This window comes from Rosa rugosa, chromosome 3 (genome assembly GCF_958449725.1).
Source record: "Rosa rugosa chromosome 3, drRosRugo1.1, whole genome shotgun sequence".
Lineage (NCBI taxonomy): Eukaryota > Viridiplantae > Streptophyta > Magnoliopsida > Rosales > Rosaceae > Rosa > Rosa rugosa.
This window is the reverse complement of record NC_084822.1, coordinates 58,566,209-58,580,592: the sequence shown is the minus strand read 5'-3', so window position 1 is coordinate 58,580,592 and position 14,384 is coordinate 58,566,209. Positions and strand designations below refer to the sequence as shown.

Below are 14,384 nucleotides of genomic sequence, written 5' to 3'. Positions count from 1 at the left end.
AGAACCATACAGGTTAAGGATGAAAATCAGGAAAGTGTTACACTTTTTACTTTTTTAGAAAGGTTTGACATAAGTTTTTTTAAAAAATATTATGAATAAAACAAAAACACCAAGCAGAATGGAATGTACACATTTACATATCCATATTAATAACAATCAGTAGCTGCAGACTACTTACCAAACAACATTTTTATTAATGTTGGATAAAACAAATCCTTTTGCTGGCAAAAACAAAATACATTGGCGCTCCTGGAAGAGGCTTTGTGTACCTAAACAAGAGGGAGGTATGGATTTCAAAAATTTACATTGGTTCAATTTGGCTATGTTGGCTAAGCAGGGATCGATGGCGGCTTTTACAAAATACAGGTTCATTGATTGTCCAACTCTATAAAGCGTTATATTTCCTAGATACTGATTTCTTGCATGCTCAAATGGGTATAGCCCCATCTTTCTCTTGGCGGAGTATCATGGAGGCCAAAGATGTATTAGTACAGGGACTTCGTTGGAGGGTGGGTAGTGGTGAGCACAGTGAAATCTGGAAGGACAGATGGATCCCGGATAAGTATCCCAGATGTCCATCTTCTCCTCCAAATCGTGGGGCACCGAAATATGTTGCTGAGCTTATTGATCCTATCCTACGGTGTTGGGTAAAGATAAGTTGGATGCATGCTTTACACCTGAGGACGTGGAACTCATCCTTTCTCTACCTTTGAGTCGACGAGTGTCGCAGGACAGGTTGGTCTGGCATTTTAATAAACATGGTCTTTTCACTACTAATAGCGCTTATTTTGTTGCCAAAGATATTGCGCTTGGGATGGTTCTTGCTACCCCAGCGCCCCCTGACCCATTTCAGCCTTTATGGAAGATGCTTTGGGGTGTTAAAGTTCCTGGGAAAGTGGTTATTCATGCTTGGAAATGTTGTGCCAGGGCGTTACCTACATGAGTTGCCCTGAGTGGAAAGGGATATAATGGTGACATAGGTTGTTTGTTATTTCCATATCATCATGAAGATGTTGTTCACATTTTTGCCAACTGCCCCTGTTTGGACCCAAAATGAACATTTTGGCCTGACAAGGCATGTGTTGGAGAAATTGAGCCAATGTCAGTGGCTCAAGCTATATATTGTCGACAAGCTCGAAATATATATTTAGAGGCTAAATAAAGCCTACTATGGAAGCATGGAAGCATGAAAAGTTAACTTTAGCACATTTTCCTACTTCGGCTAGGAGAAACCGAGCTAAACAAGGAAGGAGGGGCGGCCGCCTGACCAAATGAACTTGAAATGAGCTGAAACTCTGTAGATCCATTCTAGACAGCCCAAGGATCATTTCTTATGAAGAGTGCCAGAGATATTTTTGAGTGGAAGGCCTTCAAACAATCAGTCCAATTTTCTACAGAAGCAAAACTGGAAAACTGGACCTGTAAGAGGTCCAGCAGCATTTCCAGCCCAACCGCATGGAATAAAGCTCTGAAAATTTGTCAGGATGATCTACACTCATAGTGGAACATTTTTTATGAAGAAGTCGAAGGCTCATTCTGAAGTCTTGTTGGAGAAATAATTGAAGGAATAAAGGGGCAGAAACTGACCTAAAACCAGCTCAATATTCACATGTTCATGTTTCCTACCCACATGAAGAAAGCTAGATGCTTTTCTTCTTTTCCTTGGATATATTTTTCAAGACAATCTCTTTAATAGATCATCATCACTTCCATGTTTCTACACCTTCATGCTTTGCTTTCATTTCATCATTTCTCTATCTTTTCCATATTTTACAAATCACTTTCATACTCCACTTTCATTATTTTTTTTCCACTCATCATTTCACTCTTCTTTTTCTTCCCTATATAAACACCTTCTCCTCTCATTCTAAAACACACATTCACATTCAACAACAACATCTCTAAGATGATCTAAGTTCTCTCTAGAGCAAACCTCTCTAAGAGCAACTCCTCTCCTTCTCTTTCTCTTACCGGTGATCACACTCCTAGTCCTAGTCTTCTCAGAAGCCGACTTTCAGTGCCACTAAACCCTCTGTCAACGTACTTCGGTCCTAGTCTCCTCGAGAGCCGATTGTAGTACTACGACCACAACGGTTACAGAACCAGCCAAGCAAGGGTAACACCCTAGCAACCCAGCCAAGCTATAGTCACGCTTTAGCAAGATCTCAATACTTCCCGGTGATTTCGCTCTGCTCAATCTGCAATATTGAGTATCGACTTGTGAACAAGAAGAAACTTCAGCAAAGTCCTCACCACGAGGCACAAAGAATCCCACGACGAGGTTGGTGCTCTCCTCGTCTACAATCGCTTGATAGAAGTCAGGTCAAGGGACACCCCCGACGACCGCACCCGAACGGTGCTGGCACGCCTACGCAAGAAAAGAAACTGTTGACCAGCTGCAACAAAATTGGAGCCAAACAGTCCCTATGCTCACAAAGTTTAGGCCGCTGCAAATGTGCTTGTTGTGAGGCACGGGTTTGGGGAGATTAGGGAGCTGTTACTTGCTTTGGCCACTTGTCAATCTAAGGACCAGTTTGCTAAAAGTCTGGTGCTACTGTGGTCTATTTGGAAGAACCGCAACACTCAACTTTGGGAGGGTAAACAGCAGCGCCCGAGTGAGGCTGCACTGCTGAGCTTGGGTTGGTTGCATGAATTAAGCCAACATGGTAGAGACGCAAAGGAATGCGGCCCAGGCTCGCTGGTGGTCTAAACCAGCGCCAGGTTGGTTGAAGTGTAATACTGACGGGGCCTTTGTGGCTGCAACGAGGGCAGCAGCGTTTGGAGTGGTGTTGAGGCAAGAAAATGGCAGTTTTGTGGCGGCATCAGCAGCTCCTCTCAGACAAATGACATCTCCCTTTCATACGGAGCTGATGGCTTTGTTTGAAGGTATGAAATTTGCTGAGACATTGAATTTTGAGAAAGTTGTCTTTAAGACGGATTGTTTATTGCTAGTCCAAACTCTTGCACGGGAGGAAGCAGATTTGTCCAGTGTGGGACTGCTCCTAGATGAAGTTAAATAGATTCTGAGGCGAAAATTAGAATTTAGAGTGCTCTATACTCCTCATGAGGCTAATAAAGTAGCACATTGTTTAGCACAATCTGCTTCGCACTAGTTAGAAAGTCAAGTATGGTTTGTTATTGCTTCCGGATGTATAAGGGATGCCCTTCTAAGTGATTGTTATCACTAATGTTTTAATGAATTCCTATTTCAAAAAAATATATATCCTTTTGCTGGCCCTTCTTAGTTCATCATAAAAGATCATAAGAATATATAGCTGAACGATCAACGACTTATTCAAATCTTAAACTACATGGTTTAGCCAAGTCCATTTTATTAATATGTGTTGTATTGTGATGGAATTGGAATTGAGCCAGAATGGCTTATAGAATTGATTAAGGTTGATTCTGATAGCTGTATCATTTTATAAGTTTAACGCATGTTTACGTTTCTTCTTGATATGTACAAAAAAAAAAAATTGATAAAGGCTCCAAGTTCTCCTCAACTGATAAAAAAAAGTTGTAATGGTAAGAAAAACTACAACATCTCAAATTTCTTAAACTTCATAGTCGATACTAAGACATATCCGAGAAAAGAGGGGGGTGTGAATTTGAGTAGTAGGGGTTGTAACGCCTCAATTTTGGGAGGGAGTGGTGATTTTCCCGCCCAAGGATATTGAAGCACACATTAGGGCTTAATATTTGGTTTGGATGGAATGAGGATCCTTGTGTTCCCCAACAACACACATGGAGGGAAGCACAATGCCAGTTTGACAAACATAGCAACAAATGGGTTTTTTATGGACTGTGTATTCTTAATCTTTTTGTTTCACTACTAAATCACATTGATGCTTTCCAGTAGAATACATAATCTCCGGATGGCAAAGATGCCACCTCAGTGCTGGGGAAGTAATTGGCATTACAATTGGTGTCTTGGGGTTGTCCTCCTTTTCACCACTGGCTTGGTGCACTATTACCAAAGCAAGCATAATATATGGCAACCACAGCCAATAGTTGGTAATCAATGCTGGCGGGCCTTCAAAAAAGGCAAGGGTCAGGGCAGCTTCACAGGTTCCCAATTGGCGTCCCCTCCTAAGAGCTTGCAAAAACAAGGGAAAAACAGTTTTAAGTTTAAGTTATATGAATTTTTTAGTTTAAGCTTCATGACAGTCATAGCAAACACTAAGAACCCATTGAACATAATTACCACCATTGAGTAAAACAATGCTCCCATATATATATATATATATATATATATATATATATCCCACCATCTTCAATAGTATCTCGGTGCATCTCAGTTCGTAGGAATAATGTTATTGTTACATAAGATAGTAGAATCATCTAAAACCAAAAGCAATGGAAATATATAATTTAATTATATTTGTAGGTTGATCAATGAACACAACTTTTACTTTCACATTTAGGGAATGATCATTATAATTTTGGGGAATACAATTCATCTACTTTCAGGGCACGTTTACTTACTTGGAATGAGAGGAAATGATTATGGGGTAAAAATATTATTGCGTTTTACTAACACATAAAGGAAAAGTATTCATGCATTTATTCACACATGAAGGAATCAGAATGGGTGTAGGTCCCACCTAGGAGTGTTAATGGGTCGTGTCGGGTTAGGTTCGTGTTTGGTCATGGTATCTGTCGTGTCACAAGATACAAACTCAAACCAACCCATTTAATAATCGTGTCGAAGATTTAAACTCAAACTCAACCTATTTATTAAATGGTTACCCGTTTTCAACCCGCTTAACACATTTAATAAATAGGTCGTGTCGTGTTGGACAAAATGATCAATTTAAGGGTTAACATTGCGACCCATTTAACTAAAAAAACACATAAATTGATTAAATTCACTAGAGAATAGTGGTGGATCCAAGAATTTTTCTCAAGTAAGGCAAGACTCAAAGCATCATCAAGCGACACATACAAAAAAAAAAAATTAATAATCTCTATTGGAAACGAATACAATATTACAAAATCAATAATTCATATTTTGTTGTCTCTTAATTTTATATTGTTGTGTTTTGAGTTATTTAATTTGGGTTATAGAACACACATGGCAAAGAAAAAAAAAACGAAGAAGAAAACTTACTGGATTGTGAATTGGTCAATTTCAAGGATCACAATAGTCACAAAAATCAACAGAACCTGCAATTTATATAAAAAGACTATTAAATGAATCTGAATTTTATGAGTTTTGAATAGGTTCTAGAATGAATTGTAACTTACCGTAAACTTGTGAAGGAAGACTCAATTGATCAATTGAAGAACAAAATAAGAGCTTTCAAATTTTCAATCTTTAGTTGCCAATCGAATTCAATGAATAGTAATAGAGAGAGAGATGTAAGTTCTTCTGTATAATTGGAATTTGGGAGAACAATTGTTTTTGATCTGATGGAAGAAGTCGAAGAACAATTACACAATTGTATAAGTCGCAGACGTCCATGACTCCATGTCCTATTTGAACTATGCGTCAGTTTTTTTTTCCTTCTTTCTCATATTTGGTTATGAAATGACGTCGTTTTGGCCTCTCATTATTATTAAATGAAAAGCTCAAAACAACATTGTTTTGAGTTGCTATCAAAGAAAAAAAAAAAAAAATGCCTGGAGCTCGTCTTCTTCCCGAGTTCAAACTGGTTTTGCCCTATTTTTGCCATTTTTACATACTTTGCCTACAACCAACCTATATAAATCCAAGGCAAACAAAAAAAACTCATTCTAGGCAAGTGCCTAATCTCGCCTTTATATGAATCCGCCCCTGCTAGAGAATTTATAGTATTAATGGCGAAATGGTAACTCTAGTTAAAGTGAGAAAAAGACTTATTCGACTTTTATATACATATAATATTACTTTTTTAAATGGGTCGTCTACGCGTGTTATATATAATATATAACCCGACTCATTTAATAAATGAGTTATACGGGTTCACTTCGTGTTGGTGGGTTGACCTGCGGCCGATAAATGGGTAATGACGGATTGACCCGCGACCGATCCGCTTTTTAATCATGCGGCTTTATTTTGTGCTGTTTTCGAGTCGTGTCGGAATTGACAGCCCTAGTCCCACCTCCTTATCAGGAAGAATCGACTCATGAATTTGATTACGAAGGGGGGAGATGGGTTTAGGAATTAAATCATTCGGAATCAATACCGATTAATTTCTTCTTCCATTCCACCTGTCACCTGTCTCTGATTTATGATTATTTTCCATTCCATGTAAACATGTCATCAGTTTAGTCTTAGCTTGAAGTTCAATTATGATATGATGCTGACCTGTGAAATTTCCTTTTGAAAATGTGGATAAATGAATTCCTCTTCATAAGCAAAATATGGCTAGATATACAAGTGTTGAATAATTCCTTGTTGCACGGTAGGAAGGTGCATATGCATTAGATCTGAAATTGCAAAAACGCTGCGTTTGGAGTGGGAGAGTCTGAGAATCCAAAAGACGGACCTCAAATTTAACCTAGAAATGTAACCTTAACCACGATCCGTGGGTAAAACATTTAGGCGGGAAAATCACCATTCCCTCCCAAAATTGAGGCTACTACTCAATTTCACACCCTTCTCTCTCTCTCTCTCTCTCACACTCTCTCAACATCTCTATATGGCTGGGGTTCGGCGGTCCAGCCGCGTGGCACAGCCAGCGACGGAGGTCGCCGGAAAACAAAAGCGGCCGGCTGAGGAAGATGTAGAGATGGTGGTTTTGGACGAAGAGGAAAATGATCCATTCAAGGCTGAGATTGCGAAACTTCGTAAGCGATGGGAGCTAGCCTCCGTCATCAACTTTTTGACGGTGAAGATCCTATTATTTTGGGTTTCCCAGTGAGATTGATTTTTTTGTGTTTTTGATTTTGATTTTTGATTTTGATTCTGTTAGGTGTTTGAGCCAGTGATTTGGAAGCTTACTAAAGTATCAGCGGAAGAGATCGAGATGGGTTTAATAACCCCAAACGATTCACTTGCTCAGCTTCACATTGCGATTTTAAAGGTTTTTGGTTCTTCGTTATTTCTGTATTTATGAGCTTGCTTATATTGTTTGCCATGAAATTGTGTACAAAACACAACATTGTCTCTGTTTTGCTCACAATGTGTGACCAACGGTTCATCTGGGTTGTGGGTGAATGTAAAAGTTAATGCTTTTTGTCCAAGTGATTTACAGTTTGCTGTGTTTGGCCTTCTCACTATATGATAATTTGTCTATATGTGGAATACTCATGTAATGAAGTAAAGAAGAAGAAATTATGCCTACTGGTTTCGTTTGCTTGTTAAGAGAGATTTGTGGATTGGTATAATTGTGCCTTTGATGGATTGGATTGAACCACGTTTGGTCCATTTAACTGGTAGCCTGATTATTTTACCACATACGTTCAGCCTGGTAACGATGTTTCCTGAAACTGAAATGAAGCAAGATTATAGTAGTTGAGCTCTTCCATATTGCTTGTTTCAACAAATTATTATGGGTTTTGCTTACACAGTTGGAGTCTAGCTTTTATTACTAAACTAGGAAGGGAATGTAGTGGTTTCAAAGATCACAAATGGGACAGTTGGATTGTTTTCAACTGGGTCTGATATCTCTATGTGTACTGAATTTTCCTCTACGTCTATTTTCACTCCTTTTACACATATGATCATCTTCATCTCATAAAATCTATGACCTGTGGTTTTTCCAGGGAATACCACCAGCAAGTAAAACATTGGATGGTTCTGATGCATGGGTGACTGTTCTTTGTAAGAAACTTGTTACTTGGTGGCCATGGGTGAGTCCTTTTTGTATGGAAAATGAAAGACTTGCCGAATTTATTTGCAAAATTTGCATAGTTTGTCCATAACATATGCAATTTCAAATAAAACTTATTCTGCTCAATTTGCCTTCTTTTTTTTTCCTGATAATTAGCCACTTGGTGAAGAAAATTTGGTACACAAATTTTGTAGACAGTAGGTATTTTTGTATTAGTATGCATATAACCTGCAGCTGTATGTGATTACATTACTGCAGGTTGCTGAGGGGGAGATTCCACTCGTGGTAGCTAAAGGGTACTGAAACAAGCTAGATTTACTATATATAATATGATTCAAAAAGTGATATCAACTAAAGGCAATCTCTTTTCCCTGCAGAGAGGAGATAGCACGTTATAAAGGACTTGATCCGACAGAGCGTTTATTAATGTTAAAAGCACTCTGTGAACTCCGAGCCGATGTATTTACTCCTTTGTCATTATTTTTTCTGTTTCTTAATGTCAAGTGGTGTACATACCGGATATCCTAGCTTTATGTTACCAATTGTTGTTGCCTGAACATGTCAATACATGTTCCAAGTATATTCAGGTGTCTGTTCTGTTTTTCCCTTTAGTTTCTGGTTGTGTGAAATAATTAACTCATTCTTTTTGTATCCAGCAAGATGATGCAGTGGCTTATATTAATGATGCTCTGAAACAAGGAACTGAAATTTCTTCATTCCGCAAAGATAAGATAGGAGGAGACGAAAAGAGAACTTCTTATTGGTAATGTTTTGATATGTTACGATGAATTTCATGTGTTTAATAGCAAATTTGGTTTTTATATCACTTTCTATATTTATGTCAGGTATGATGGAAATACAATAATAGGTCATAGATTATACAAGGAAGTAACTGTCATTGAGTCGAAGACAAAAGTTAGGGGAAAAGGGTGTTTGAACCTACCAAATATCAGTTTCCAGTGGGAAACACTAGCAACCAATCTCGAGGAATTTCAGAAAGTTATGGTAAGTCAAATTTTTTATTTATTCCAGTACTGAAGTCCATCATTAACTATTCCTTTGCTGTAATGACAGGATGAACTCTCATCAAGCAAAGTTGCAGGAGAACGTGATGCTGCTAAGACTATTGAAACTGATGCTATTCCTGCTCTTGAGAAACTTCAGAAGGTAAATTTGCTATCCTTTTGTGGCTATTAATTATAAGAATGCATGGTTAATCATTAGAAGTTTAGTAGCAATTTACCAGTGAACTTTATTAATAGTCTTATTCTTGCATACTTTGGTGTTCATACAAAAACTGATGTATTATGCAGAAAAAAGAAAGGGAACTGAAAAAGAAACAAAGGCAAGAGAGGCAGCAGAATCTTTTAACAAATTTCTATGGTGCTGGAATTACACGTTCCTGTCGCAACCGCAGGCCTGTCAACTACACATTTGGTAGGGTGCAAATTTTGTGAGTATGTGTCCTGAGTCATAGCTGAATTTTAATAGTCTCCTTGTAAACCCGAAGTCATTGTGGCAGTATGATAAATTGAACACTGCCCATGTCTGAGAAGTTTATGGTCTATAACTCTATAATGAATGCTCCATAATCCATACATGGTAAGTTACAATTTATGTGGATGATAGTAATTGGATCACATACTACCTTAACTAATATCCTTTCATATAATGCCCGGAAAATTAGAGATATTTCAGTAGAAACTTTGAAAGTTTGAATAAGCAATGACAATTGATTCCTCAATTTGTTGTCGACGCATACTGGTATCATGACAGTGACTTCGTTATTTTCTTGTTTTGTGTCCTTACATTCTAAAATACACTCTTTTGGATAATATGCAGATGATTATGACCGGGTCATTCATGAGGCTATAAAAGTAACAAAGTAAGATATCTGACTGTCTACCTTTTGCATTCGAAGAAATGATCTTCTTTGTTGCTTTATGGCTTCTGTAGGTAGTGTTGTTATACAATTTTTAATTGGTACACCATAATCACATACACAAAGTAGAGAAGAGAGAAGCACATACTCTTTCACTTGTGGGTGGTAGGGAAAGGTATTGTTGCCCTATTAGAAGGGAAACTGCAGACCTGCATCAATTGCTAAAGTTTCCTAATAAAATAATGTTCTCAGATCTTTTACCCTTTCTGCATATTGTACTCTTTCTGTTACACACCGCTAGATGTCCACTTCTGGATCTATGCAGCATTTTATTCTTCTTAAATTCTTTCTTGTCTGCTCATGACTCCAGAACTTGTTTTTAAATCTTGATGGGATCCTATCCATGACATCATCTGTTCTTTTCCTCTGTTCAATTTTTCCGACTGATTAGTTTTACTTTTGGTACAGTAAGAGGAAAACTACTGAAGAGAAAGTGCAAGAAAGGAAGAGTAGAAGAAATGACAAAGCTAACAATGATGCCCCAGAAAGAGACACAAATTCAGAAGATTCAGATAAAGAAAGTGATTCCACAAACAGTGATAATAACCATTCTGGTAAGAAGGATGATGAGGATTCTGGTAAGAAGGATGATCAGGATTCTGGTTACTATTCTAGTAACACTGAAAGCGACATGCTTGAAGATGCTGCTGATGACGAGGATGATAACAATTGGGATGGCACCAAGGATGAGGATAATGATGAAGAAGAAGATGGTGATCTCAGTGACAAACGCAATTCTAAGCAAGAGAAGAACAATGCTCAGACTGATAAAATTTCCCAAAAATGGCCAGCTTTTGGTGTCCGCTGGAGTACAAGACTAGCAGGAGGCACTAGTCATCAAGTCGTGGAAAACAGGAACTTGGGTGCTAAGAATAGGTCGAGACAAAGACCTGTCTGCAACTCTGCCCTTGACTCTCTTGTGATCCAAGACTCTGAGGATGAAAACTCAGAGGGACATGAAAACAGTGAGACCTCAGAGCATGAAAACCCATCCCCAGTTACCGATCCGGAAGAAGTCAGTGAAAGCTAGAAGTATCCTGAAGCAAAACCTGTCATGCAAGTAGGTATATAGCGGAAGATGCTCAACTTTTGTACTACGGAAAACACAATTTTGTAAATCCAATATGAGCTCTTGTTTTGTAACCCATGGTATCATCCCCTCAGTTTCAGACATTGATGTTTACTTAATGCAGTATGCAGCCTGGTTTTTGCAAAATCTGTTTCTCAATTCTTTTCTCCTTTTGATGAGCTGCAATTTCTTGGTTTTTTCATTATTTTTTCTATTTCTTTTTTATGTAAAAATTGATTCATATCCTATTTATACAAACTGAACTCATTTCAACACCTACAAATGTTTCATAAAATGATATCAAGGACTCAAATGAAAATTCGGTTTCCATCAGGATAAATGGAGATTGTTGCTTGCCACATTTATCGGTTATGCAGATTGTTGTCTCCAGATTCCAGAATCACAGCAAATTTTTTCTCATGGGTTTGCTCATTACCGGCGTATCAACTGTAACATCATTTGAATGGTTGCAGTCATTTTTTGGATTGCACTTCATATCTACAAGCTCAGTGTCTAAGTAATCATTACTGTATCTCGAAATAATCTCTGAAAAGTCCAAATTAGTATAAGGCTTCTCATTAGGTACTGAATCAAATTTCCCAACCTGAAGATAATTATCCAAATGATTATCATGCCAATGGTTGGAGCTGCCAACATAACTCCCAGCTTGAAATTCCTCTGTTACATTGTTCATAGCAAGTCTTTCAACTTCAGCATTACTTTGAAGAAGCTAGTCCTGAGTTTCCAAATCGCATTTTACATACTTAGGTTCCCAATGCCATACATTTTCGTACTCCCTTACATTGTTTGTAGTGACTGCTTCAACTTCAACATCATTTATAACAAGCTGGTCCTCATTTTCCAATTCACATTCCACATACTTGGGTTCCCAAGGCCGTACATCTTCAGACTCCCTTACATTGTTCATAGCGAGTGCTTCAACTTCTATATCATTTTAACAAACTCGTCCTCAGTTTCCAATTCACATTTCACATACTTAGGTTCTGAATGCCATTCATCTACAGACTCCCTTACATTGTTGATAGCCAGTTCTTCAACTTCTACATCATTATTAACAAGCTCGTCCTCCATTTGTAATTCACCTTTGACACTGTTAGCTTCCCAATGCCATTCATTTACAGGCTCTCTTACAGTTGCATCAAACACCTCATCTTCCTGCTTTGGCTCTTCATCCACACTATCCTCAAATTCAGACGCATTATCACGATTCTGTGGTCTCATCCGAGATTGATGTTTCCAAAGACTTGGGGAAGTTAAGCCTAGCCACAGGACCATACATGGCCTTTGCAGCTTTATCATAAGCAAGTGCAACTTCAACAGCAGTATCAAAAGTACCAAGCCATAAACGAGCAACCTTCTTCAACGTCAGACCATGTGTATTACTACTTGGCACTCGACTTTCAGAAACCCATTTGCCCCAAATCCCCTGGCTAACACCTCTATAACTGGAATTTAAATTCTCAGGCCCCCCTTTTTCCTCTCATACAACCCTTTCTAGCTCCTGTGGTTGGCATTTTACGTGGCATTCGATTCACAAATCCATCTTTTGCGAAATCAGAATTTTCATTGTACTTCTCCCAAAGTATCATCAACTCTGGGCCTCTTGCCCATTTGTCTATCCCCCCGTCTGAACTCTCAGGCATCATTTCAGAATCAGAAAGTGAGGTCTCTCTGGTTGTATATCTGGCTCTTCATTCTTGGAGAAGGGTTTATATCAGGGGTTTATCTCATTAACTATAAGGCTTTACCTAGCTGCAATTTCTCGGTTACTTGAAAAGAAGCACATTTTGCGTCTCCAAAGCCGACTGAATCCGGAAAATGAAATGTGAAGAATACAACTCGATTGATATCAGATGATCAAGTTGCCCCAATCAATGGAGTTTGCACAGTTACAGAAAAAACAAGCAAAATCAAAATTTCACCAAAACCAAAATCCTCATTAGACTCATAATCTCAAACTAGTCATTACAAGTCTTGATAACAGTTACAAAGAAAACTCAGGACTCAGGACTCAGGACTCAGGACTCAGGGTTTAGGGTTTTAGACTTTTAGCCAGTGATCATAGTCCCAGCTCCTTCATCAGTCAAAACCTCAAGCAACAAAGAATGGGGTTTCCGGCCATCAATAATGCTAGCAGTCCTCACTCCCTGAGCTAATGACCTGACGCAGCAACTCACCTTGGGAATCATCCCACCTCCGATTTTGCCATCCTCCATCATCTTCTTCACTCCCTTGATGTCAATCTCCTTCACCAAGCTACTCGGATCCTCTCGGTCCTCCAGAATTCCGGCCACATCAGTCAGCAGGATCAGCTTCTCCGCCCCCAGCGCCGCCGAGATCTCCCCCGCCACCGTGTCCGCATTGATGTTGTACGGCTGACCGGACCCGTCCGACGCAACCGACGCAATCACCGGAATGTGGCCGTCGTCCACGATCGACCGGAGAATCGCGGGGTCCACGCGCGCCACCTCGCCGACAAACCCTAACTTGGCGGCGTTGGGGGCGGGGCGGGCGGTGATGAGCTCGCCGTCGGAGCCGCAGAGGCCGATGGCCTTGACTCCTTCCCGATTGATCAAGGAGACCAAATGCTTGTTGACTTTGCCGGCCAAGACCATGGAGACGATCTCCATGGTGGGCGCGTCGGTGACACGGAGGCCGTCGTGGAAGTTGACCTCGATGTTGAGGCGCTTGAGCCAGAGGTTGATCTCGGGGCCGCCGCCGTGGACCAAGATGGGGCGGAGGCCGACGCAGGCGAGGAGGACGAGGTCTCTGACGACAGTGGCCTGGAGGGTCTCGTCCTTCATGGCGGCGCCGCCGTACTTGACGACGATGGTTTTGCCTCGGAATTTCTGGATGAAGGGTAGGGATTCGGAGAGAATGTCGACCCGGAGCTGACCCGGAGTGGTATGAGCCGGGTGTTGGGCTTTGATTGAGAGCGAGAGCGAGTGCGGTGGACATTTGGGGCGGAAGAAGGTGAGGGTGTTGGGGAGGTTGCGGCGGGGTTTTGGGGAAGGATGGAATGAGATCAGAGATGGACAAGGGTGGGTTTTAGAAGCCAACATTTTGAGTTTGATTCTTCTAGGGTCTTCTGATCTCTTAGATTTTCTTTCTCAATCCAGAAATTGAGAGGGAAAATCCCGATGGGATTTGGGTTGGTCTTGGAGAATCTGTGGATTTGGATGATGATGGAGGCTTCCCTCCCTCCTGGTGGGTTTTGTGAATTTTATTAAACCAGAGAAGAGAGTGAACTCGAGTGTAAAAAAAAAACTCTTTTATGATTTTAATTTTGACTGCAGAGGGCTGTAGCACGTGCCAAGCACGAGCCATTTTAATTTTATTCTATTTGCTTATAGACATTAAGACATACTAGCCTTCTTGCACGTGCATACGCGCGTGCAGAAGGGCCGCACTCATGCGTGCGAATTATGATTTTGACCGTGGTATGGTTCGCATGTGCATCACATCATTCATTTCTAATAAAAGCCAAGTACCTAAGATTGACAAATATTCTACCAACCTTAGAGCAACTCCAACAGATTCTCTATATTTTGATTTTTCTCTATTTTAGGGAAAAATAAGCCTCTTTTGCTCTAAC

The 14,384-nt window shown here is 39.8% G+C and overlaps 2 protein-coding genes and 1 pseudogene across 2 annotated transcripts; 1 reads left to right on the top strand and 2 right to left on the bottom strand.

Moving 5' to 3' along the window:
• The first annotated feature begins 6,395 nt into the window (after positions 1-6,395).
• On the top strand, positions 6,396-10,960 carry LOC133739041 (DDT domain-containing protein DDR4). The gene is made up of 11 exons (XM_062166753.1): positions 6,396-6,812; positions 6,897-7,007; positions 7,690-7,776; positions 8,016-8,053; positions 8,135-8,216; positions 8,414-8,520; positions 8,603-8,762; positions 8,832-8,924; positions 9,071-9,194; positions 9,600-9,642; positions 10,108-10,960. The coding sequence occupies exons 1-11, from the start codon at positions 6,624-6,626 to the stop codon at positions 10,727-10,729; spliced, it is 1,656 nt and encodes a 551-aa protein (XP_062022737.1). The 5' UTR covers positions 6,396-6,623; the 3' UTR covers positions 10,730-10,960.
• A 170-nt stretch (positions 10,961-11,130) lies between these two features.
• LOC133738027 (dehydration-responsive element-binding protein 2B-like) lies at positions 11,131-12,465 on the bottom strand (annotated as a pseudogene).
• Positions 12,466-12,683: 218 nt separating this feature from the next.
• LOC133740900 (uncharacterized) lies at positions 12,684-14,044 on the bottom strand. Its single transcript, XM_062168841.1, has one exon. It carries the CDS (start codon positions 13,849-13,851, stop codon positions 12,838-12,840), a length of 1,014 nt encoding a protein of 337 aa, XP_062024825.1. The 5' UTR covers positions 13,852-14,044; the 3' UTR covers positions 12,684-12,837.
• Between the last annotated feature and the right edge of the window lie 340 nt (positions 14,045-14,384).